The 25,447-nt window shown below is 45.1% G+C and overlaps 2 protein-coding genes across 2 annotated transcripts; one reads left to right on the top strand and one right to left on the bottom strand.

Moving 5' to 3' along the window:
• The first annotated feature begins 3,976 nt into the window (after window positions 1-3,976).
• Window positions 3,977-5,865, top strand: LOC104144183 (proline-rich protein 9). The gene is made up of 2 exons (XM_009675015.2): window positions 3,977-4,076; window positions 5,101-5,865. Exon 2 carries the CDS (start codon window positions 5,122-5,124, stop codon window positions 5,593-5,595), a length of 474 nt encoding a protein of 157 aa, XP_009673310.2. The 5' UTR covers window positions 3,977-4,076; window positions 5,101-5,121; the 3' UTR covers window positions 5,596-5,865.
• Window positions 5,866-11,569: 5,704 nt separating this feature from the next.
• Window positions 11,570-15,594, bottom strand: LOC104144184 (keratinocyte proline-rich protein). Its single transcript, XM_009675016.2, has 2 exons — window positions 15,409-15,594; window positions 11,570-13,384 (listed from the first exon to the last, which is right to left on the bottom strand). Exon 2 carries the CDS (start codon window positions 13,361-13,363, stop codon window positions 12,584-12,586), a length of 780 nt encoding a protein of 259 aa, XP_009673311.2. The 5' UTR covers window positions 13,364-13,384; window positions 15,409-15,594; the 3' UTR covers window positions 11,570-12,583.
• Between the last annotated feature and the right edge of the window lie 9,853 nt (window positions 15,595-25,447).

Here is a 25,447-nt window from a genome sequence, read left to right as displayed (position 1 = left end):
GTAAACCATACCTTATGGACGCCGCAGTGCGCGCGGATTCAGGAGAGCCGAGCTGCCAGCTGGCCTCGTGCACATTACTTGGCCCGGGCAGCTCTTCCGTTTCCCTTCCTCGTCCCCGAACAGTTTGTGGCAGAGCCTGGCTCCTGCTGTTGGTTGCACAGCGCTCGCCACAATGCACACTTGGTCCCAGCTGAGAGCTCTAGGCGTTATCTAAGCACAAATGCTACACAGTAGAGCTACCAAACCAATTAAGGCTTCCTAATCGCCTCTCTGTGGAGGTCTGACCTGACTCCAAGACTCCTTTAAAGCTCACTAAAGGACTCTGTGTAAGCAAAAGTTTTCGCTGCTGCTGCTCCCAAATCAAACAGAGCAATCTTCTGGGAAATAAAAAACTGTAAGTGGAAAAAATGACATTTCCCCTTAAATTATTCCTCTACAGTATCTCTCCAATGGCATGGTTCTTGCATTGTCTTTAAACCTTCATATGAACTAGGAAATTCAGATTTTAAAAGGCTGAGACCATTAGCAGGGAACAGACACTTCATTTCCGGGTGGGCATCATGAGGTTGTGCCGCAGGAAAAGGAACAGAGACCCTTTCTCCCTGACTCCCGAACGTTTACACACTACCTGTCAAGTTGCTATAATACTTTTGAAGAAAATTGCAGTTCAGGATGAACAAAAGTCAATAAGCCCACTGTTCTTGCTCTATTGCATAATATGTGCCGAGGTCTAAAAAGCATTCTTTAAGGATCAGGGCATTAGTTTGTCTGGTAATGTGGAAAACCAGATTCCCACTCTTAAGCATCAGGAAATCAGAGCAAATATCTACTACTGTCAGAAGGCAAAAAAATTAAAATATATGACTTTTTTACTGTAGCCACAGCTAGTTCCTCTTTTTCAGATGTAATTGCATTCAGATGCTCACTTATCATTCTTTGTAGGACACTCATCTTCCTGCATAAACAGGAAAAGAGGTGGATAGCACCGCAATGGGGTTCCTCTCAGTCCCAGAAGTAATGATTTAATTACTTGATCAAATTGTCCCTGGGGCATGGACGAGACAAGCCACATGTTTTCATGTGAGGCTAATTACATTCTGCACTCAGACTCCTGACATCCGAGGTATGCAAGGATTTCTGAAGTCAGATATGGACAGGCAGCCCAGGAGGCTGGAGACATGGCCTGCCCTGGAAGCTGGCCTTGGTGCATGGTATCTGATGGGAAAGTCAGATATAAGGAAGCCCCAGACTTTCAGATTTACTGTAACAGAATGGAGGCGAGTGGGCTGGGAAGGCCTTGCCATTCTGAAATTATGGGGAGAATCCTTGATTTCTATGAAAAAGCTTTTCTCCACAAATTGGGGGTGGTGTATTATATGGGATGGTGCACATTCAGTCGAAATGCAAGAATTCTCCCAATACAGGGTCTAGTATGAAATTCCTCATGCTGGCCAGTGCTAGATGCCACAGAGGAAGAAAGCTTTCTTACTAGCCTTTTAGGTAAACCAAAGGATATATCCACAGGCATCATACTTTTAAAGCAAAGTGTTCAGCAGTTTATGAACTAGATCTCTCTTTCTCGCAGAAATCCAGATGAACAGCCTCAAACAGCACCTGCTCAAAGGGTTTCCTGGCTCCAATCTTGACACACCTGCATCTTTGATAACTTTTGGTGATGAAATAAGAAGTCTCTCTTGGATTATTGGGAGTTGAAAGTGTTGGCTACACTCTTTTTACTGCATTCTTCAGAAATATTCTTTTAATCCTCAGAGTACTGCATTTGAGGGGCTCCTCTTGGGTAGTGCCAGCCAGATGTTGGGGTAGGGGAGGTTTCAGTCTCTCCCCACCCGTGCTCCAGGAAACACTTTTTTTCTGGTCTATTGTCTGCTCTTTTCATCAACGCGTTGCCTGACGCACCAGCCTCTGCTTCTGCAAGAGAGCTTATTCTTTGCTATTTAATTAAATGGATCTTAAAAGTAGCAGATTTGGAATACTGCTTCTTTCCAGCCCTTTGGCCAAAGGAGGATGGGCATGAAAAGATGCTGCTGTGGAGCTCTGAGTCGTTGAGCTTAATGGGATTAATCAAATGGCCAAATTGCTCATAAATATAATAGAGATCCACAAATAAGGGTCAATTAAGAATAATAATCCAGTTCTGTCTGATGTTTCTACATATTACAAATGCAGATCAGTTTCTGTCTCCTAAAAAGCCCAATTTTCTTGTAAGTCGTTACAATTTCTTGCTTATTGAAATATAACAATAGGATACACAATAACCCACTATAGAAAGGGAGTTGTGGGACCAGTCCTTGGCACTGGTTTTGGAGAAGAGTCGAGAGCCCCAGGAAAGCATGAACTGTGCAAACACCAGGCCAAGAAAAACTCCTGAGCAAGATAAGGAGGAGAGGCAGCTGCTGCAAGAGGATCTGGAGGTGCTGACGGGCGATTGCTTTCTCAGCATCGTGCAGCAGGGCAGTTCAAGGAGGAGAACACGTCTATATCTGAGCTCATTCATTTGATAATCTGTGGGGATCTATTTGATGAGGTTGTGGTTGTGCGCTTCCTCATGCTAACACAAGCAAACTATGCTGTGCAAGAGCCTATTTCGTCCTGCTGTGTATAAAAGCTGCCAGTGCAGATGCATGAGTTTGGGGGAGACATCGCACACCATGCATCGAGCCTATGCTCACTTGCCTGTTCTACTAAGTGAGGCCAAGGGATGATGGAGCAGCTTGAGGGTGGCACCGTGGGTCAGGCCTTGCTTATGCTTGGTTGCTTTTTTGCATCATCTGCCGATCTCTGAATTTGGGGGCAGGGAAAGGGCTCACTCCTGCAATGCTGTATCTGGTCACGGCATGAAACGGAGCTGCAGAAAAAGCAACCTTTGTGTCCCTATGCAGCAAAGGAAGAGGAGCAGAAAGCGTGAACTGTGAGGACGTTAAAAGCAGTACAAATTCCTCAGCTTGCATGGGTTTTGGAATTTCAGTTTCCCCATGAAAACACTAGAAACGAATCTGTTCCCATGCCTGTCATTCTCTAGCAGGACTCCTGGTTTCCTGTGTAAACAGGAAGTAGTACTCGTGCTGAATGGGATTTTTTTTTTTTTGCCCATTTAGTGTTTGTGTAAATGATTTAATTGGAGGACTTGGCAAGAATGACAAAACACATCCAGACAAAGCCAAATAATTGCATTCCACCTCCATGATTGGAACATCTCAGAGAAGTGAAGATTTTCTGGGCTGTGGAGCTGAGTGAAATACTGTGATCAGGAAAAGGCTTTAATATGTTAATATGGAGTTCTGGGCCTAATACTCACTTAAACTGAGGCCCTTTACACTGCTCTGGCAATGAAGGAAAAGTCTTTAAAATGCATGTCCCGTTCCTTTGCACTGAATGGCTTAAAGAGGTCTTCCAGGAACTGGAGTTGTCTCCAGCTTGTCATTGCCAAATGTGAACTTTGTCAATAAACCAATAGCTTGGAGAGGAATGGGCTGGGTGTTTTTAATAGTTAGAAAGGTACTGGAGAACCAGAAACAGTCTGTCAAAGCACTGATGGCCCACTGTAGGATTAGGTCTCTCTTACCATGAGATTGAGGACATAATATTTCTCATGGAAAATCATATCAATTGTCCACGTGCCCTAATAATAGTCACTGATTCCAACTGCTTTGGAAAAACCTAAGGTATCATTCAGACATTTACAGAAATAAGGAGATGAAAATATCTGAGCATATTAAATCTTTTTAAAAAAGCAATTAATCCAGTACCTGATTCTTTTTAATTACCGTATCTTTCCAATTGGGAATTGCATGACTTGGGTATTAGGTGGAAACAGAATTTACTGAGGATCACATGATTTTCCTGGAAGAAGGTTTCCATCACAATATAGGATGTAAACAAATATGTAATGCATGTAAAGGTGGAGCCTGTTCAGGATGCTAATGGTCAGGTGTCCATACCCCTGGGCTCCCTCGTTTCCGGAGGTAACGCCACGCAAACCATATAAAAAGGTTGGCATTTTGACGCTCACACCAGTTCATTGGACTTCTTCCTCACTCATCTGCATTAGTGAACTGGTAAGCCTTTCTTGGATTTATCACGAAATGATGTGATGGCTGTGCTACTTGGTTGTTCTGGTCAAAAGAATATATTACTGATTGCAGAAGAGTTTTGCTTCAGGTGTTGCTCTTTGGCCCAGGATTTATCCTAGGATGGGGGAGAGGGTATTCGACTCTTATGTAGAGTTATTTCTTCCTTCAGTAACTTGCAAATGTCCTGTCACTGCTGCAGAAGCTGACTGTCTTTCACTCTCCTTCATACTTTGTCTTCATTAATTTTTTTAAACCTCATTAAGTTCAGAAATTAAAAAAATTACTGGATGTTGCAAAGTAAGGCTTGGGACTTCAGAAGAGATGGGTGGGAATAAGCATGGTCCGGAAGAGGGAAGCTGCAGGAGACCTAAAGGCAAAATTGTAGGAGACATATGGGAGAAGTCAAGATGAGGAAATGAATTGGAAACAGGAGCTGCAACCCCTGGGCCAAGCCTTCCCTCATGAAAGGATAAGCCTATTAATTTTAATGCACCTCCAGTGATGTACCATGATACAAAGCTGGAGGATTTGGAAGAGTGTCTGAATTTGCGGTCTCTGGGCTTTAGCTTCTGGGATTAGCAGGTCAATGTCTACACAGATGGGGATGATCTCCATGGTGTTCATGGGGAACTTAAAAAGGATGAAGAAAAGATAGGCTGTGGAACTCCTGCTGGTTTAATTAAGAAAATAAGGAAACAAACGATTCTCATGTCAAGGCTTCTACCAAGTTTAACTGAATACATTTCTATGAAATTCAAGGTTTATGGCTCTCGTCTTCCTAACAGTGATACTTGCTGGTTCCCAGGAAAGGAAGGAGTAATCGGTCTGTGTTAGTTTGTACATATCTAAATCCGGAAACAATCCACACACGCCTATTTTTCTAGTAGGCCTTTTCTCAGTCCAGTAGCTAATTGCTATGTATACTTTAAAAGCTATGCTGTGAATTGTGACTCAGGGATAAATGAGGAGCATCTTCATTTTGTGTCCCTTTTCTTATCTTTGCCTTCAGCTTTGCCAGTGCCCCAGCGAGATGTCCTGCTACGAGCAGTGCAAACAGCCCTGCCTGCCTCCTCCCACCTGCGTGAAGTGCCCACAGGGCGTGGAGCCCTGCAGCACGGTGTGCGTGGATTCCTGCGGCAGCGTCTGTGTGAAGCCCTGCTCCACGCAGCGTGTGGAGGTCTGCTCCGAGCCCTGCGCCACCCAGCGCACCACAAGCTGCTGCACCACCCAGTGCGTGGAGCCCTGCAGCACGTTGTGCGCGGAGCCCTGTGCCACGCAGTGCGTGGAGGTCTGCCCCCCCAAGTGCGTGGATGTCTGCGTGAAGCCCTGCGCAACCCCGTGCTGTACCACCCAATGCGTGGAGCCATGCGTCACCCAGTGCTGCACCAAGTGCGTGGAGCCCTGCCCAGCCCAGTGCGTGGAGGCGTGTGCCACCAAGTGCGTGGATAAGTGCGAGACAGTGTGCCTGGAGCCATGTGCTACCACCTGCTCTCGTCCCTGCTGATCACCCGGGTGTGTGGGCCTTGCATTGCAATGTCCATGGGTGCACGAGCAACCGTGCAGTGCAAAGCAGGTTACAGACCCACCAGCAATGTATCAAGACCTCTCCTGACCTGCTTACCCCTTGCCCTCTTTGCCTTAGAAAATGTTTCTCTGAACGTTTCCAGCCTTTGCTTCCTATGCTGCTACTTCTACTACTTTCTCGGCACCTCTTTTCCTTGGTAACTGCAATTGGCCAAGATTATACTGCTGAGCATTTTAGGGAGATGTTCTGTCACGGCTGAGCTGTCAGCAGTTTGGTGTTGGAAGATTTCTCCCATTTTATTCTTTAATTCTCATCTTCTCTTTTAATGTGTATGTGTAGCAATAAAAATTGACCATCGATGGGATTATCTGTCCTCTTGTCTTTTATTCATCTCCTTATTCCCATGTCTTCAGATCCAAGATCATCTTTCTTTAGTTTTCCTTTTAAAAAGCTGGTATGCTTGTGAAGGTCTCATGCCTATAAACACAGAGACCAAAGCGTGGAGCAGTTTTCTAACACTGTAAACAAAAAATGGGCAATATTTTTTGACAGATAGTAGAAAATGAGTTTTGTCCTACTGGAAAACAAAGATAGAAAATTAATTATCAGGTTATTAATTAAAAGGTAAATTTAAGTGGAAGAAAACCCCAAATCCAAATGAGAAAATATTGAAACATTCTTACTGGGTTTTTAATGATTTCTTAAAAAAAAAAAAATCAGATGGAGGCCAAACGGTATTTTTGATGATCTCTTTCTTCCCATAATCCTCACTATCTAGAAACAGAAAGTAAGGGGTTTGGCTTCAAGGGATGAATCTTTGTGTGGTCCAGGAGCAAGTGCAAGCCCTGCAAGACTGCAGTTTTGTCCCTAGGTTTGCTGCCAACACTTTGTATGGCTTTGGACAAATCTCAGTCTTGCTGTCTATCTGTTCCCCATCTGTAATGAGGAGATATCACCTCTATGATTGATAGAGTAATTGGCATTTTGGGTTCATTAATGTTTGCTTGGTGCAATAATATTTTAATTCACTTGCACGTACATCTCTTTATTTGGAGTCATAATTCTGAACCTGAAGGAAGCCCATTGTCTGGAGGCACATTGTTCCCTGTTAGGTGCTGCATTGCAGAGATAATGCTCCCATTGTCTTCGTGCTGTGCCAGTGACTTGCTCACGCCTGTCTCCGGGAGGGCCACACAATTTCCATGTCTGGGATGCAGAGAATTGCTATCCACCTACTATGTCATTATGGCAAGGGTGGAGGGCAATTAATCTAGAAGAGAAAAGAGTTATATTTAGGTGTGTGTAAATAGTGTTACCAAATCAGCCTGCAATGAAACCTTGTGTACAAGTGTAGAAAGTAGATTCCTTTTTGTGTTATTGCTGTCAACACTGAAAGGTGACAGCATCAAGCATGAATAATGGTAGGCAAAGGTGTTCGGTGTGTCTGAGTCAGGCAAAGAAATTTTGCACTTGAACATGTATTGCAGTTCAGATAGACAAAACAGGGGTAAACGCACAACTGTTTAACAGCAAAGAAAAGAGAGGAAGTTTGGGAACATCCATCTCTAATTCGTACCGGTGAACCCAAACCTTCAGGGGTTCATCAGTGAATCCTGCCATCCATAACGTATCTAATAACTGCTTGCTACTGCCATGTGCTCAGCATCAGTGCTCACCTTCAGGTGTGGAAAAAGTCTTAGTCAGGAGGTCATGTGCTGCTACTAATGAGGTCCATCTTGTAGATGAGTCATCCATGACTGACTTCAAGGCCTCTTCATCCAGCTCTATCAGCCATGTTAGTCACTTAAAATTTCCTCTCTTCTCTCCCTCTGTGCTGCAAGCATGGCACCAAACGCAGTAATGATAGACAGGAACGGGAAGCTCTAAAAGCCACAGAGGAAGCAGCAGAGGCAGCTGGCTGCCTTGTGCTCATCACGTGTCCCTGCTACAGGAGAGCATGTTGCAAAAGCCCTGATGTGTTGCTGTCCTACACACCTGTGGTTAATTTGGGGGCATTGGTAAGGTCTGCCTCTCTACAACAAATCAATTAAGCCTGGTCCTCGTTAATCTTGGGGTCATTAAGACCCCTGGTAAGTCAAACAAGGGCAGGGTGTGTGGAGATTTTGGATGATTTGTTTCTTTCCATTAGCACCTTCTGCTCGCCTGTACTCACCAGAAGTCGCATCTGTGGTCTCTCAGCAGATCATGGGGTTGTAATGGAGAACGGGCTGTAGTTCACAGGGCCAAACGCAGCCCCACAGGGCATGGCATTGAGGAAGACTCTGGGAAGGCTTGTAGCTACCTTTTCCATTAGAGCTAGAGGTAATGCTTTGGTTGAAACATTTTTCCCTGTTCCTGCCTTGGAAAAACTTCAAAGCAATTGGAATTTTTCTGAAACATGGATTCACCTGTGAAAAAAGAAATCCTGCCACAAATTCAGTAAGCCAAGCCCAATGTTTGAAAATAGAAAGTTTTAGTTCCTTTAGTGAGAAATTAAAAGAAAGGGCAAGGAAAACCCTGATGAAAATAAGGGGGCAGCTTTCTATTTTATTGGTAATATAAAATGTTTCAGTTCCCTCTTTGGGGAAGGAAGATGGAGAAGGATTAAAGCCTGTCAGGAAACACCTCAAGTTTACACAAACAGGCTTTACTGACACCTGAATGGATCAGAGCAGACTCTGAAGTCTGAGTTCAGTTGTGGGATCTTTGCCTACAGTCAGGACAGTATGAATTATTAATGAATTAGCCAGTTATTGCCAGAATGGGTGTGCCTCCCATTAAAATCAACAAGTCCCCCACACCTGAAAGCAGAAGCATCTCTGACAGACCGTGACTTAAATCCAGGTCTAAGGAGGTGTTTGTGGGGCAAGTTCTGGTTGTGAAAGATTCTGGTCATCAAGTTAATCTGTTGTCATCAGCTGCTGGAGCAGACTTCAGAAAGGGTATAAAAGCCTTCCATTCAGGAGGTTCTCTAATCCAGGTGGCTGCTTCTTCCCTTTTTCTAACAGCAAGAGACGCTAGGTGAGTTTCTCTATGCTGATTCAGCTATCCAGATGGGGGCTTAGGGGGGGCTCTGTTTTCAGGAGATGGGATGATTTTTCTTTATTTCATTTCTCTAGTAGCAATTCCAGCCCTTTTTCCTTGCTATGGGGTTCCTAGCACCCTCCATAGAGCTGACCTAAGTTTATTTTGGTTTTCATTTGTGTTATTTTGAGTTTTTCTGAGGCTCTGGACACAGTGGCTTGCTGGCTCTTTGGACCAGCAAACCTTTGTCAGCCCTCACAATTTTTCAGCGACTGATATGAACCTTTGTGGATAACCATCAAGTGTTGCGTGCTGAGTAGCAAAGGATGATATCCACTGATATTTTGTTTTGCATCCATAGAGCACCCGTAGGCCTTTCACCATGATCTCCTGGATGCCCAGGCTCTGAGTATCGCTTCTTTGTGCAAAACTGTAGCATCATTTCTAGTGGGGCAGTTCACATGTGCTCAAGTAGGAGACACAGTCCTGCTCTGAGGCTTGCAATGAAGGGATTGTTATCAAGCTTGTTCTTCTTTCAAAAACATTTGCAAGACTGAAATATCACTGGCTTTCTGCTCCTCTTGCACCAATTTTCAATATTTTCTATTGATTGTAAATGCACTAAGATTATTCTGTTTTCTTTTGCTAGTATTTTTATTGCTTCTTAGTTTGTCAAAGTTTAAATGTTCAGAAACCAGAGGAACAGAGGAAAAGAAGGAAAAATCTCTCTCATTTTTTTTCTCTCTCCCCCTATCCCTTATGTAAAGTTTTACCTTTTTGGATCACAACCTTGTTAGGACAGTGCTTGCCTCATACTCCTTTAGGGTTATATACAGTCATGCTTGGAGGCCGCAGCACAGGGCTGAGCTCCTCGGGTTAACTGGGATATGGGGAAACACGATGGGAGCCCAGAAACACACCACAGTGAAGCTACAGCAAACTGGAGTCACCAGCAGAGATTTGATCTGAACAGCAGCATCGCAAGGGATTTCTGAGGTTTTTTTATGCCTGCACTGGTAGAATTAACTTTTAAAGCCTCTTGGTTGTGAAGTCAAGGCTAAATAACAGGCTGAAACTATAAGATCCAGAAAGGAGAGCTGTGTAGGGCTAAAATTAACTGAAATGGCACCTTATTTCCTTCCAGATTTAGCAAAGATGTCTTCCCACCAGCAGAAACAGCAGCAGCACATACCTCCGCAATGCCAGGAAAAAAGTCTTCCGAAGTGTGTGGAGCAATGCCAGCCCCCAAAAGGACAAGCCAAATGTCCCGTGAAAAGTATCCCGCAGCAGCAGCAGGAGCAATGCCCAAAGCAGAAGTAGTGCTAACATCAACAGCCACAAAAGTGCCCGGGAAGATGCAATCGCTTCCTTGCAAGCTCTCCTTCTCTGTGCTAACTCTGCCAGACTAGCTAGAAATTTGCAGGGCACTGGCTTTATTTGCAAGCAGAAATTACTTTACAAAGAGATGCAATTCATTAGCTAAGATTTATTCGTCTTCAACTATAGAAAAATCAGAGGCCATTTTCTTCTGATCTTTACCTCAGGGGGTGCTACAATAAAATTATAATTAACTGCATTACCTGTTTCTTGATATTTTTTCACTTTATTAGTGTCATTCATTCTTTTCTGCTTCTTGTAATAGCCCAGGAATTGCCTTTAAATATACATATACAAAGGTACCCATGAATATTCCCTTTCTAGATTTTTCCTATCAAATTATTTATCCATATTTTTATTTCAGATAGGCACTTCTTAAAAAAGGCTTTCAGTTTTGAAAATGATCTACAAACCTGAACTGCCTATCAATAGTGATGACCAAGCAGACTACAAATACAAAAAAGGGGACACAAAATGGTCCAGTTTGTAGAAAGACCATCTAAGTTCAGGGTGCTTTGGGGCAATACTATTGCCCAGGTGTCCAAACTCGCGTGCTGGCTTGGGGCTGATGTGCTTTCCATGTCAGGGCTTAGCTTGGCACGCAAGATTGAGGCTTGGCCTCCAGCTATATATTGTGCAGTCTCTTGGGATTACTTTATTTTGCATTGGCATGATGTTATTTCACTTTTTGGACAACCAGCAATCTTTGGGTGTGTGGCCATTCAGGGAATTACGTTCTCAGGCCTTGAATATTTACCCAAGGATTATAAAATGTTGCAAGTTGTTTTCATTCTGAACTGGAACAAATTGATGAAACAAAGTTTTCTACAAGGTGTAATATTCTGAAGTAAATTCTTGTGGATCTATTCAAAACAATTAATTGTGAGTCCTAGCTGTACTATAACTGCTGACAGAAAAATGTTTTTTGAAAGTTTTTGAACCTGAGCAAAATTGGAAGTTTTCACTTGCTCAGAATAAGTAATTTTGGTTTTAAAACAATCAGAAATGGGAATGAGAATGTTTCTGTTTTGCAGCAGGAAATACTGATTTTTTTTTTCCACTCCTCTATATAGTAGAGGAGGAAAACTATCATAACTACAAGTGTTATTGAGTGATATGATAGTGGTGTCTTGCAGATGGCAGAAGCCATGGGCTGAGTGTGATGCTGTGATCAGACAATGATGTTGGAGCTGTCTAACATCCATCTGACGTGTTCAGGGCCATGCTCATGAGATTGCATCGCTTCTGGCTCATTTGCTGTGTGGGGAAAAACTTGTTTGCTTGTGCTTGCAACCAGCCTTATATACATGCCTATGCCCTATGTACGCCGAAGGTCGTAGCAAGTGGCTGCATATGTTTTGGTATATTTTTGACCATTAGGACAGCTCGACATGAGCTGAGGCACTTGCGTTTCTGACTCCTACTTCACCTGGCTTTGAGCCTAAGAAGTGACTGTATGTTGCAAGTTGCAAGCCTAGACTCCTTTTCATCTTTCTTCATGAGCAGAAGCTATTAAAAGTCTCGAGAACTCAGTATTCAACGTCATTTTTATTGTTGCTTTTTCACAGTGAAATAAATCTTGGATACAATATCAGCCTAAAATAATTAGAGATAAGTACCAAACGCATATGCAGCAACACTGTGTGGTGAAACATGTTCCAGAGTGTAATTCAGATAGCACTGGGTACCTCCTCCTTTAGTCTGTCTAATAGATGGAAGCCACATCTGAGGTTAATTTATTTCAAAATATGTCTGGGATGGATTTAATTACCTATGTCTTTTCCATAAATATTCTCGGCTTGTGCTGCTCTTTGTAGATCCTAGAGAATGTGAGGTGAGCTCTCTGAGGAAAGTGCTAAGTGCCAATAGCTTCCAATTCAGCTAAAGAGATAACTAAGAGCTGATGGATCTGCAGTAAAAATCTTTTTATTTCCTCTAGCCCAATGGATTTTGTATTGCCTAAAATATTTAGCACTATGGATTCATGATTCTAGGAAGTCTTGTTGCCATGGACCAGAACTGTTACTAGTAGGTTCTGCACAAACCCTAAATCCTGCTATTAATAGGCAAAAACCCTAAAGGCAAGGCAGGAGATGACATGCGTGTACAGGGAGCTGGGGAGGGAAGCGTGAAAAGCAGGAGGCAGCATGCAAGGCTGTACAGCGAGCTTGGGGTCTCTGCGTTCAGGTTAGGTTTGAGTAGGGGCTTCTCAAGCCCTGGCTACAGCCTGCCATCATACTCTCGGTCTCTCTCCTGGTCTGTGAGAACCAGCGGGGCAATTGGGAGACGGTAGAGACTCAGGCTACTAGGAGGTTAAACATCCATGCCCACCCACACCCCTTGGAGCTGTATTATCCATTGACAGTCTTGACGTGTCAATTAGTATACAGTTGTTAATATGGGATAATGTTGGCATTAGTATGGGGGGGGTGGAGGTGGAAGCTGTGCTAAATTCTGCTGAGAATAAAAGGACAATGGCAAATGACTGCTAATTGCAGAGGAGCAGGGGCAGAGGAGATCTGGGCTGGTATTCTGCTTCTTCAAGGCTTTCCTTGTTATCTGCACGTTACTTCTGCGTCGGTGGCCACTGGACGGGCTGCTTCACTTGTTGCTGTTCGATGGGTGGACACTTCTCTGAGAGAGAGCAGTGCTCCAGCTCGGAGCAGGGAACAGGGACCGGCACGGGGATCTCCTTGCCTTCCTGCTTCTCCTGGGGACATGGTGTAGGTTCAGGGCAGGGAACAGGGACTGGCACGGGGATCTCCTTGCACTCCTGCTTCTCCTGGGGACACGGAGTTGGTTCAGGGCAGGGAACAGGGACTGGCACGGGGATCTCCTTGCACTCCTGCTTCTCCTGGGGACACGGAGTTGGTTCAGGGCAGGGAACAGGGACTGGCACAGGGATCTCCTTGCACTCCTGCTTCTCCTGGGGACACGGAGTTGGTTCGGGGCAGGGAACAGGGATTGGCTCCGGCAGCTCTTTACATGGTAGTTTCTCCTGAGGGCATGGGACAGGCTCAGGGCATGATACCGGAGGGAAAGTTGGTGGTAGCTTGCATTGCTGTTTCTCCTGCTGTTCCTGTGGTGGACACTGTGGTATCATGACAATTGGTGTTTCTCCTTGGCCTGGTTCCACCAACGGTGCTGCTTTTTCTGGGCACGGTACCACTACTACGGGGACTGGATCAGGGCATGGCACTGGGATTTGGACTTCAGGTTGCTGCTGTGGAGGACATGGTACCGGCTCAGCGCATGGCACAGGCTCTTGGCTTTGCTTTGAAGTAATTTTACTCAAGCCAGGTGGGAGGGTTGTTGGCTGTTTGCATTGCATTTGATGTGCAGACATCTTTGCACGAAACAAGATAATCTGAAAGAAACATCAGAGCGTTATTGCATCTGCTAAACAAACTGGGTTGGGAGAAGGGCGAAACAATGCCTAAGAAACATGAATCATCTGCAAGTTAGCTTGCCCTTAATTTTCCATAGCAGATTGGCATGGAAAGAATTATGATTTATTTCTTTCTTTTTCATCCTGTCTTTCAGTTCCTGCTCTCACCTGGCCTTATCTCGTTCCTCGTTTCTGTTCTGCGACGTGGGACAGCCCTGTCAGGTCTCACTAAGGCAGAGTCTCTCCTTTGAACTGGGAGCTGATTTGCACTTCAGAGCTCTTCCTCCTGTTGCTTAGCTCTTCCCAGTGTGTTAACTCCCTTTCATTTCTTTCCTAGAGAATTGATGAGAGGAGCTGGCAAATAACAGCTCTGCTGGTTTGATAGCCGTTTCAGAAAGTCAAGATAATAACAAAAAATAATGACTGCTGAAGGCAAGCATTTAAAAACATTTGGCATAGCAACAGGTAGAAAAATATATAGATCTGGGTCCAACAGAGTATTTCACATTGACAAAACTGAAGTACTTCATTTGGCTTTGCCCATTTTAGAATAATTTTCAGATTTTTATGTGGAATTAAGGGAAAATTAAAGAATGAAAAATAATTTAAAATAGAAAAACCAAACTTCTTTGCATAGAAATGTTTGAAAATGTTTTGTGTTATTCCAAACTCTTAGAGGTTACTTTTCTAAATGAATCACTCAATGAAACCGGTGTAAAACATTCAGCTACTGTGGGAACTGGTGTCCAGGTTAGTTTCTGCCCTCCTCATTTCACTCCTTATTCTCTCACTATATTTTTCTAAAACCTGAGCTGCTAAGGCCCCCGGGGTAATCTGTCAAAGCAAACGGTTGGCGTTATTGAGTTTATAGCAAACGTGATAAGCCAGCTCCTCCTGCTCTGGTTTCATTCTGACTTCACTGATAAGGCAATGGGCTGAGGAGGTTACCTGTGGCACCATCCTCCCAGCTGTCATGGAAAGAATTAGCTGTGGTGATGCTGCCCTTGGCTCATGGATTCCCATGGCCACTAATAACCCATGGAGCTAGCATGAATCAGAACAATCAGGTGAGATTTCTTTTCCCAAGGCCAGGAACGTACAACAGGCCAAATGAATTTTCCTAACAATTTATGAAGCTCCCTCTCTTTGGTGCATTGCCGAAGGCAGGCACCAGGCTTGCCTGGGCTGGTGCTGTGTCTCCTGTGTCGCTTTTTTCCTAAAGACAATCTAAGGACACAGATAAAAAGCTAGAATCATAGAAAAGTTGGTTGAAAGGGACTTTCTAATGTCCCCTCAATGCAGGACTACCACCAGCGTGGATCAGGTGAGCGTTCTGCCTTCTCCAGGTCACCTGCCCCTCTCAGCACATTTTCAAAGCAAAGTTATTCCTCTCTGCCACATCCTTCTAGATCCTGCAGCTTGATATCAAGTGTCACTTTCTATTTTCTTTATAACAACCTGATAACATCTTTAGCCAAATTAGTATATTGTTGTTGACATGTTTGGTCTGAATGTTACAGCACATCAGGAATATATTCACCCTTCTGCTCTGTGCAGCCCTTGGTGCTCACAAATATGCCTTTGACAAAATAATTCTTCAACTAAATCAAAGATTTAAAAATGTTCTTGTTATAAATCACAGAATCATAGAAAACAGAGAAAGGAGGAGCTTTAGGAGGCCATTTAGACTGTCCCCTTCTCTGAAAGCAGAATTGGTTATACTTAAACCAATATAATTTTATCTAATCTCGTCTTCAGAAAGGATCTAATTTAGCACTTAACTATCCTCAGATTTACAAGCCTTCTGAACTTGACTTGCAGAGTCATCCCAAGACTGCTTGTGCTACCCCAATGCACACAGTTTCTCATCTTTGCAGGAGGAACCTTTTATATATTTAAAGGTGGCTATTGAATAAATCACTTCTGTAAAGAGTCCACGTACATTAAACCAAGCAGTAAAATTACAGACATAACAAAAGAAGTATCAGTATCCTTCAACTTACCCAGTTGACCAACAGGTAGATGCACGAAGTCAAGTGGTTGGTGGAGCATGGAGATTTGAGAACTTTTATATGGTTTCAAAGCCCAGCCTTCTGGGAATGAGTCCTCGTAGGTAATGAGCTCATTCTTTCACAACTGCATTTGTGTGTTTCCTCCACAGACTTGTTTTACACGTAGGCATTGTGAAGAGGCTGCTTTTGTTATATGAAGTATTTTAATCCCCTTTCTGACTAATGTGACTTAACAAAATTTTTAAAAAATGTGATTAAAGGTCATTCTCTCAGGTTGATACCTTCTTCACAGACCCCACTAAAATCTGAGTTTTTGGGATGGTATAATCCAGGGTAGCTCCACTTCAGTCCATGGAACTGAGTCATTTCATGTCAGCTGATGTTCTTGTTCCAGCTTCTAAAGATGTATTTGCAGTTTAAGATAGGGGGACTAATCTGTACTTCTCTTGCCTGCTTCTCATCAGTGAGTTCTCTGAAGTGATTTTCCAGTGATTCTGTCAACCCATGGGGAGCTGCTTTTTAATTCATTGATATGGAAGATCTCCATAGCTTTCATTCTTTCATTTCAGAATGGATTATTCTGCATGCATGCTACTTCCTGCGGTACAGAGGATGCAGCTTCTGCCTATTCAAATTTGACGGAGGAGGAAGCTGAATTTATCTCCATGTATCATGTGAAAAGTAAAGGGACTTTTAAAAGTATATGAGATTTATCACATCCAAATGGGATTGGGACACTGGTTTGGTTGGATACCAGAGCAGCATTTGAAAAGATGCTACAATTTACCAGCGAAATAAAGGGGCCATAGTGAATTCCCTTAGCATCAGTCCATGTAAAAACTTTATGGAGTGAAAATGGCTCAGTTACTATTAAAAGCACAACAACCTCTTCCCCCCGCCAAAAAGCTCAAAGGGCTGTTTGTACGCAAGTCAGACAGTCCTCGTTTGTGATGGTAGGATTACTTTCACCAGTGGAGACGATGCATCCCACGCAGAGGTGAATTTCATCATGTTTGGTTGATTTGGGACTATCTTTGTCTTGTCTCAAGCATTTTACCAGAGCTCTTATCAGAGCACCCACTGCAGGTGCAATCACTGCAACAGGCTGAGCTGGCACCCGCCGCACGTTGGGATTCCTGAGGTGCAAATGTCAGCAGCTGTTTCTAGCTGTGGTGTAACTTCCTCTATTAATAATCATTTGGCAGGATACCTGGATTTTAGACCATGTCTTCTTCTCCCATAGTGTGACTTCATCCCTGCAACTTCCTTTCTTGCCTCATCTGCAGGTGGGGCCCTGCACCGCTGCCTACCTGGCTGCCTCTGGAAGCTGCTTAGTTTTAATTTCCAGCCTTTGTTAGAGAGGGGTAGTAGTGCAGCCAAGACCTACTCCTGACTCAGGCCTCACCTATGCTGGCTGTGACTACTTTTCTGCTGATGCCGACTGCAGCCACAGCTCTGCTGAAGGCAGGAACTAGGACACTTTCCAGCCGCGGAGAACCTGCCCATCTGCTTTCTAGGTAGAATCATGCTTTACCATTATCAAAATAGCCTTTCTGCTGAGATTTGCGTTCCTCAAAGCAGAAAGGAGGGAGAATAAGCTCAGACTCAAACTCAGAGAAGAAAAAACTCGTGTTTTATAATTATTGCACCTTTTTGGCCTAAAGAGGCCAGAGCAGCAGGGTTTGGGAGGAGAGGCTGTGCATTTCATTAGATCAAATATTGCAAGTAAAAGAAGGGAATGTGCATCTTCAGGTTAGAGCTTCAATAACTTTTGTTACATCCATCAATTAGAGTGCCTGAGAGCAACAGGGCGCATAGCGTTTGTGGACCGGTGTTGAGACTGGTTATGAGCTGGACAGTCAAAGCCCTGTGTTGAGACACTCCTTTTATTTAAGCAAGCAGTCAGGTTTCTGGGATATGTTAACACTCTGGGCTCCAAATTTCCAGCCTCAACTTGAAGCACCTAGTGATTAAAGAAAATCACTTTCCATAGCTGGAAGGGAGATGACCTGAGCCCTGTCTGGAGATCAGGAGGTGGGGCCGTCCTGATTTTAAGCCCTGTTTGGGATCCAGGTCTGCAGAGGCCTGGGGAGGTCACTTCACCTGCAAGTCAGGAACCTCAGCAGAAAAATGATGGTAATTATCATGGAAGCGGCTCTGAAGTCAGCCCGTGGAAAGGGAGCGATTGTTTTTCCCATAGCAGAGGTGTAATTGCTTTCCCCTTCCATGTGAACTGCACAAAGACTATTTTTAGAGGCAAATACCCTATGCAGTGAAACCTGTCTTACTCAAACATGTGAGGAACTACGGGAGAAACGTGCATCGAGGAGGGTGACTTCACAGTGCACGTGGAGCTCCTGGCTCTCATCTGGCAGAGCATGGCTCTTCTCCGAGTCCATACCGAATTTATCCCACTAATTCCAGTTACGCTAGCAGCCTTGTATGGAGATCTGTAGCTGTCTACCTTATCTCACTTATGACTGAGATAAGATGAGCGTCTCCACATCTCTAAGGATCCTGAGCTCTGCCTGCTATATTGCTTCAATCTGAAGAAAAAGGATGAGATTTCTAGAAGAAAAGGCCACTGCTGAGATTCTTGGCCTGGGATGTGGAATGCTCGCTGCAATCCAGGCCTCATGTCTGCAAGGATGCTCCTTCATTTCTCTCCCTCTCCAGTACTTTAAACCTTTGTGCCCAAAGAAAATGATTTGAGGAAAATATTACACTCCTGGATCTTACGTCTTGGTGTAATTCAGAAGTTGCCGAACTGGATCTCCTAAGACATGGCTCGCCCTGATGGCTTAATTAGACACTGTTTCGTTAACACCCCATCCTGTTCTTCATTATTATCTCTCATCGCTTTAGGGTGGGCACCTTGATTAACTCATCTCACTCACGAGACAAAAGACATAATTACCTGTTACTGAATTTCCTAGTATCGGTCTGTCTGCCTGCCAGGACTGTGTCGTTCTCCTAGCACAGGAGGCTCCAAGGGTCAAGTCACGTTACAGGAGAAGAGGAGCCGGTCACCTCCGAGGACGGCCATGCACTGGCATGTCCAGGGGCCACCTTGGCAAGTTGGCTAACAGAGGAGCTAGATAGGACTCTTAGGATGCTTCAATATTTTTTCTGCCTGCTATTCTGTAAGTGATTCCTCTGCTTTTTTTTGCTGTAATACATTAACCAGGAGGCTTCATGTTAAGCCTGTATCAGTGAATTAGCTTGACGACTCTCAAGAGACAGACATGGCAGAATTACTCAGTTAAGGTTGGCTACTGCGATTTCAAAGTTACATAACTTCTTCGATAAATTTACTGATCTCCATCTTAAAACTTGTTACGCATTTTGCCCCTGATTCTCAGATTTAGGAGTCTGTTGCAGAGTCTCCGTGCTCTGCTTCTTGGCAGTCTTGTCCTAATTCCTAGCCTAAATTTAGTCCTAACTGCTTCTGCTGCGTTACCGTGCTTCTCAGGCAGAACAGATTGCCTCATTGAAAACCCACTGGGCACAACAGAAACATTTTGCAGGCAGTCAGCACATCAAAGAGCCCAGTTCTCAATTGCTTCATTCACGCACCAAGCTCAGGAATGGACTTGTTGGAGTTAAGCCTGTAATCAGCCTTTTCTAGCCAATACCCTACCATGTACGCTCTCAAAGTAGAGCAGCCCAGGGGTCGTCCTAAGTTTGTGCTCAAGTTTGCAGCACTGCGGCTGGAGAACAGGGAGCAGCGAGGGTGCCAGGCCGTGTTTCAGGCTTCCCTGCGCACCTTGGGAGAGAACAAAATGTCAGCTTGCTGCAATATCAACTGCACAGAGGTTGGCCAGGTGCCCTGTGCAATGGGGAGGTTCTCCGGGGACTGCCTACATTCAGATTAAGTGCGCTTTATCCTTCCAAAATAGGCAGAAAAGGCCTTGAATGTCCCTGAGATTCAGGCCCCACATCTGAAATTTTCAGTGTGTATTTGCCACCTGCATTATTTTCATTGTTATTTTTAGGCAGGACCAAAGCCATCGGGTTTTGAAGCAGAGCATTTGAAAAATGTCTGAATAAAAAGGGGCTTTCATGCTTCAGGTGTGGCCAACACAACAGCCTTCTGCTGCTAAAATAGAAAATGCCTAAGAACAGGGAGTTTTCTCTCCTAAAGGACAAGAAAAAAAAAGTTTCTGTGAATTGGACACTTCTGGCGCTACAAAAAATGCCAACACCATGTACCGTACAGGCCCGTTTTCCTGGGAGGCAGGGCTCCCAGACTATATAAGACTATATTCCCCAGATCTTACCCTGTCTTTGCATTGATTCATTGCTTCACTGGTGAGTTGGGTAAGTCTGATTTTGAGGCATCTATTAAATATTACTAATTAGGCTTGTCATAATACGACTTACTGTGGGGGCAAATGTAGGATTATAATTTGGTGGTGCCAGTTTTAGCCTCTTCCACCTGCAAATGGGATTAAATGAGATTACATTTCAGGGGCTGCAGGCTCTAGAAATTAAACCGTTTCTTCTCCCACTGTTTCTGCGCCTGTGTAATGCCATTGGTTGATGGAGATAATCTTGGTTTATACCTGTGCCACTCTTTCGACTGCGATAGCATCACTCCATTGCACAAGGCGATAATAGGGGGTGAATCAGGCCCGGAGGACTTAGAGTTTATACGAACATGGCTTGCGCTGTGAAGCCAGGACTGCACTGTTAGCTGCATTGCTATGGAAAGATGAAGTTTAAAAAGTTTTGTGTGTCCGGAGCATCTGATTTAATAACATAATCTGGCTGATAGGAAAAACTCCCTGGGGAGGGGAAGGAAGGGATCAACTCCAGAGCTGCAGGAGAGCAGAAGAGAGGATTCTGAGGAGCACTGCAGCTTTGCACGAATGCTGCACCTGCCAAACCAGACTTTGATCCAACCTGGGAGTTCTCAGGGGTTTCTGGTTTGCAAACCAATATCAGCAAGGTTGGGTGCTGGAAGACGATCATCTGACAAGGGCTGGCTAATGAAAGGGACCTAGAGCAGATGACTGTAAAGCAAGAAGATAGCACAGGAGGGAAAATTATTGGTCTTCAGGCTTGAGAGAGGGAATTATCTTCGATATTCTGCTTCCCATAGCTCTGAGTCAGTTGTTGAAACCACAGCCATCCTGAGCTCTCACAGTTCGCTTGTTCCTCACACCGGTGTGTGAATTAGGGCTAAGTTATCAGTATTTCTAATAATATTGCTACTTTTTTGCTGCTTTTCTTTCCTTTCTTTGTTTGTTTTTTAACAACAGAAACAAAAAATTGGTGCAATATTTTTTTTTCCTCAAAGCCACTACCTTTCCTTTTTTCCTATGGTATTTTTCTCAGTCCCTGGCCTGGCAGCAGGATATCGTCACAGTTAATCCAGCAGCAGGGCAAGCAAGCAGCCCCTCTGCCCCCGGCAGCAAGCAAAGCCTTGCTGGAGCCCACACGGATCCCCCCAGCGGTGGCAGAGCCAGAGGTACCAACAGCCGAAGAACCAGGAAAGAAAGCCGAGGAGCTGCCTGCAACACAGCTTTTTGCGCCAAAACCCGAGCAAGGCCCACCGTCCGCTGAGGAACCCGATGTTCCCACTTCTGTGCCACCCCTGGAAGAGCAGCCAAAAAAGCAGCTGAGCCAGTGGCCTCCAAAGCGAAAGTAGCTCCTGGGTATGGAAAATGTGGAGCAGGAAAGAAATCCAGGGCATGCTGCAGCTAATTTGGGGTACTTTTTTGGAGGTCTGCAAAAAGTATTTCACACTTTTATCTTCTCTGGGTTAGTGCTTTGGTTCACTTATGCTGTTACCCCACACACGGGCAAAGCTGCTGGCAACCGCTGGTGCTGCACGGCCGGGAGGGGTCTCACAGCTTTGAGTTGGCATCTGCTGCTTTTGCAGAGGGGAGAGCTCAAACTTTGAACATATTCCTCCGCGTCCAGGTTTCTCCTGCACTGGAAGCCCAGCTAGTGTAGGTGATGAGTATGGGCGCCGGAGTGAAAGTCACTCGCATCAGTGTCAAAACTGTCAATTCAAGCATTTTATAAGTTACCAGGGCTATTACGATCCTGTAGTCCAATTTTCTATAGAGACTGAACTCCACTGAGCCTCGTAACACCTAGAACAAAGAGGTGTGCTGGGGCTACTACTTGCAGAGCAGCAAGAGTTCATTAAGTAATAAAATGCTTTTAAAATGAAGCAAGAAGGAGCCTAAGTGAGGAGCATTTCATTCTAATGTGTGATGGCCTCCAGTGCTGTTAAATCATTGAAATAGTGATACTGCAAATTTGCTGCTTGCTGGGCTAATAATGTGCTAAGTTTTGGTGTCTACAGCCTCTATGCTGCTTTCTAATTACAAGTCTGATACAATAAAAACAGGCAATCTGCTTATTCCCCTGTTTCCTTTTGTCGCCATCCTCCCCTCCCTGCATGCACCTTCGTGCCCTGCAATGGCTGAATGAGCACACTCGCACGGCATGCAGCTCCGCTACTGTTTCAGTGTGTTTTAAACGCACAGAAGCACGTTCATATGAGCAGCTGGAAACAAGCAGCTTTTACAGAGGTGGGCTCAGGCTCGCAGGAGGCTGCGGCTTGGCCGTGCGGTGCCTTGACAGCTCAAGACAAATCCCTGTCAGTGTACTGGTGCAGTAAGAAGCATTGAGACATGAGGGTCCTCTGATGCAAAGGCTGGGTCGAGTCACCAGTTTAAAGCATCTGCCTGGAGAGAGGGCATCCAAAGGTGGTTTCCCAACTTTCCCCAGAAGTAGCTGGTCCTGCTGTTGCGCAGGCGAGTGCTGCGCTCTAGCGGCTTCACCACGGCTGGAGGGAAGGGCCTTGCCTGGGCCAGCCTGGAGGCCCTGCCGGTCCCAGCTCCCCGCAGGAGCAGCCCTACGTGATGCTTGCTGCTAGCAGGATGCCGTCACGCTTGGAAGATGCTGAGCAGAACTTGGCCATGGTGGCACTTCTCCAAGGCAGATTTATTGCCTCGAGGGAGGACTCCCCTCCTTGGGCTTTGCTTTTGTAGCCTAACGTACTTAGTTTCCTTTGCTGTGCACTAGTTTTAATGTTTTCTTTTCCACACACCAGTTTTAATGCTCAACAGCTCCCCACAGTCGCTCCCTCCTGCTTTACAGTTCTTTGTTGAGTTTAACAGCATCTGCTCGTTACTGTTAATGGAGCAAGGCTAATTTTACACCACTTGAGCTTGCAAGCCAATATCCCAGATCCCACCTGGCCTATTTACCTCGTTTCTTCTCCCTCCTTTAGGGCTGTCTTGCTCTTTTGCCACTTCTGGCTTTGGCATAGGCAGGGAGCTGTGAATTCTCGGCACGTGTGCTCACGCTCTGAAATCGTCGCAGCATGATGGCGCTCCTTTGTGTGCCTCCCTTATTAAAAGGCAAGTGGTGGATTCCCAAATGTCTCACCTGGCATCTCTTCCAGGATGTTTTCTGGCTCCCTCTTCCTACTTCTCAGTGCCACAGCTCTATTTTTATTTCTTTTTCCACCTTGGTCTTGTGCTGTTTTCCAGGTTGTCAGACAAGTCACACATGTTTGAAGCGTTCAGGAGATTTTTCTTAGATGACAACCACTTTAGGGCAGGGTTAGTTTGTGTGGATAGGGTGGATACTGCCAGGATATGCTCAGATAATGACAACAGAAGAATATATTTTTGCAGGCATTATCGTGTGAAAATGAAACACTCATTAAATTGCTGCGTAGTGAAAGTCTCCAGTGTTGCTATGCTGCCAAAGTTAAAATGGAGCCTACTAGGGCTTATGGGGTTTTCTTTGTCTCTTTAATCCTGTAGGTTTGGGGTGCACTGCTTAAGTGGGTTTAGATACATAATCTTACAGAAATTACCAGGTATAAAAATAAAAGTTAAGTTACTGTTGTGATCAACTAATTAAAGCTCCCCTGAGCTTTCAATATGTTAGGTAGGTTCACAAGGTTCAGCCAAGTACTGAATGAAATTAGGATTTGTGTGAAGGTTGGGGCATTGCTGGCATGAAGAAGAAATAGTTATTTAAGGGACGATTCATCTGACAATGTACATATGAAAGCATTGATTAGATCTTCAGTGACTTTAAAAAATTAATCTCCCGATTTTCTATCCAGTTCCTTTAATCTGGATGCAGTGTGTGATAAGAAGTAGACTTGCTGAGAACGTCATCTGCAGAACTGGAGGAAGCTTATCTGCTCTTGATGCTGCTCATGGTCTCCTGTGCTGCTAGTCACAGCTCTGACAGCTGAGCACGTTATATAATAGCTGCAATCAAATGTGATTGTAGCTAATCCTTTTCCGTTCATCTGGGAGTCACTGGGTGACATGTTCCCATCACTCCGATAACAGGTGATGGTGTCAGGATCATGGGAACACCGTGGCATGCACAGCCAGATGCTCTCCAGAGCTGCGTGAGCTAACAGTCAAGTTCATTGCCAACCTGAATGATGAACTGTCCCGTGAACTTTTGATCCACCCCAAGGGGATGATTTGAATTTTACTGAGAGTCCCTTTTTTTTCCCCAAAGGGGCCATTGTCCTTTGTCCAACCTGCACATGCAGCAGACCCCAGCTGCTGTGCCATACAGGCCAGATGAGGAGTGCTACCAGCTCTTACCCAGTGAGCTGCAGTGATTGAAGTTGGAGAAGGGACATGGAGCGGTCAGGACTGCTGTCATGTGGCACAAGCCAATACAAGGTGTGTCTGAAGAGTGGAAACAGGCCCAATGCTGGGTCTTGAATGTACCCCCATCGTTGGTGACCACCAGCTGTTTGCAGGGACTTTGAAGGCTGCCCTCAACGGGGTCCCATAATGCCACTACTGTTGTAGTGTTGTACCAACTTCTGCTTTGCAAAACCCCTGGGGCAGGAGGTGGCACTGTCGTCTGCCTCTCCAAATGCCATACAGTCTTACCATGCCAGGAAGGATTATACAAAAGATAATTGGTCTTACCATGGGGAACTGACATTCAACTACTCATCTTTGGGGATGAGTACACTGATGCTAGTCACCAGAAGTGTTGCGCACAGAATAGGTTTTGCATAGGCGCTAATAGGGTATGTCGTGAGCACTTCATACCTTCAAGGCACGTCTAGAAGCTGTATAAAAGCTCTCCCTCTATTAGGTCTCAGTGGTCACATCACAAAGTTGTTCTCATCAGGGAGCTGGGTAAGTCTGGTTTGTGCTGAGCCTCTCTAGCTGAAGTGCAAATTTGTTTCTGCTTTTTTTTATATATATAGAAATGCTTTATGGGAAAGATTGTCAAAACTGGTGGGTCTGGGTTGCTCTGTTGGAGCGGGAGTGTGCTCTCTTACAGTATCTCCAGCTGGGACTCCAGCTCCACTAGCAGCTTCTGGAAAAGCCGAGGAAAGGCTGTTAGCAGCGAATGGAGGGCTGCTAAATGTGGTTTGCTTTTGGGGGTGTAGAAGGCATGTGGCAACAGTCAGAACTGCTTTGGTGCATCAGGGAACAACGCTGTAAGAAACGCAAGCACGCTTGTGTTCAGTTGTGGTAACTCTCCCCTTTAATCAACTTTGGTCACTCCGGGACCAAACCGTGTACCTTTTCCTGCCCAGTTTTATGGGGTTACCAAGCCCCGGGTGCCTTGGAGTTGTTTGCTCCTCTCGCCACAGCAGATGCTCCCAGCTGAATGCCCTGAGTGGCTTGTTTCTGGGCTGGGAGCTTCTCCTCTGCTCATCTAAAAGACATCAGAGGTCGTCGCAGAACCAAAAGCAGAAGGGGAGAGCTGGTTTCGGTGGCTGCAAGACAGCTCTGAGATGGGGAAATCTTCTACTGCGCTCAGAGCCTAATTCTTCCCCCGCACAGGTCAAGGTGGTGGAAGGAGTGAGCGGCTGTCTGGGGAGGGCTGAGGTATCGAACCCTGCTTGTGTCTCTGAGTGTTCCTACTTCTTGATGCAGTAGGAGCCTCAGAATTAAAAGTGAAGGGGCAGGTCCTCAGCTGCTGCTGGCATGGGCAGGAGGCCACAGCGTGGGCGGCTTCACCGTGGGGAGGTGCTGGCCCTGGCACTGCTCTCAGGGCTCTG

The sequence above is a fragment of the Struthio camelus genome, chromosome 30 (genome assembly GCF_040807025.1).
Source record: "Struthio camelus isolate bStrCam1 chromosome 30, bStrCam1.hap1, whole genome shotgun sequence".
NCBI lineage: Eukaryota > Metazoa > Chordata > Aves > Struthioniformes > Struthionidae > Struthio > Struthio camelus.
Note: the sequence above shows the minus strand (reverse complement) of the source record. Positions and strands in the feature narration are given on the sequence as shown.

Coding starts and splice junctions, on each gene's coding strand:
- LOC104144183 (XM_009675015.2), top strand. CDS start 5,122: ATGTCCTGCTACGAGCAGTGCAAACAGCCCTGCCTGCCTCCTCCCACC.
- LOC104144184 (XM_009675016.2), bottom strand. CDS start 13,363: ATGTCTGCACATCAAATGCAATGCAAACAGCCAACAACCCTCCCACCT.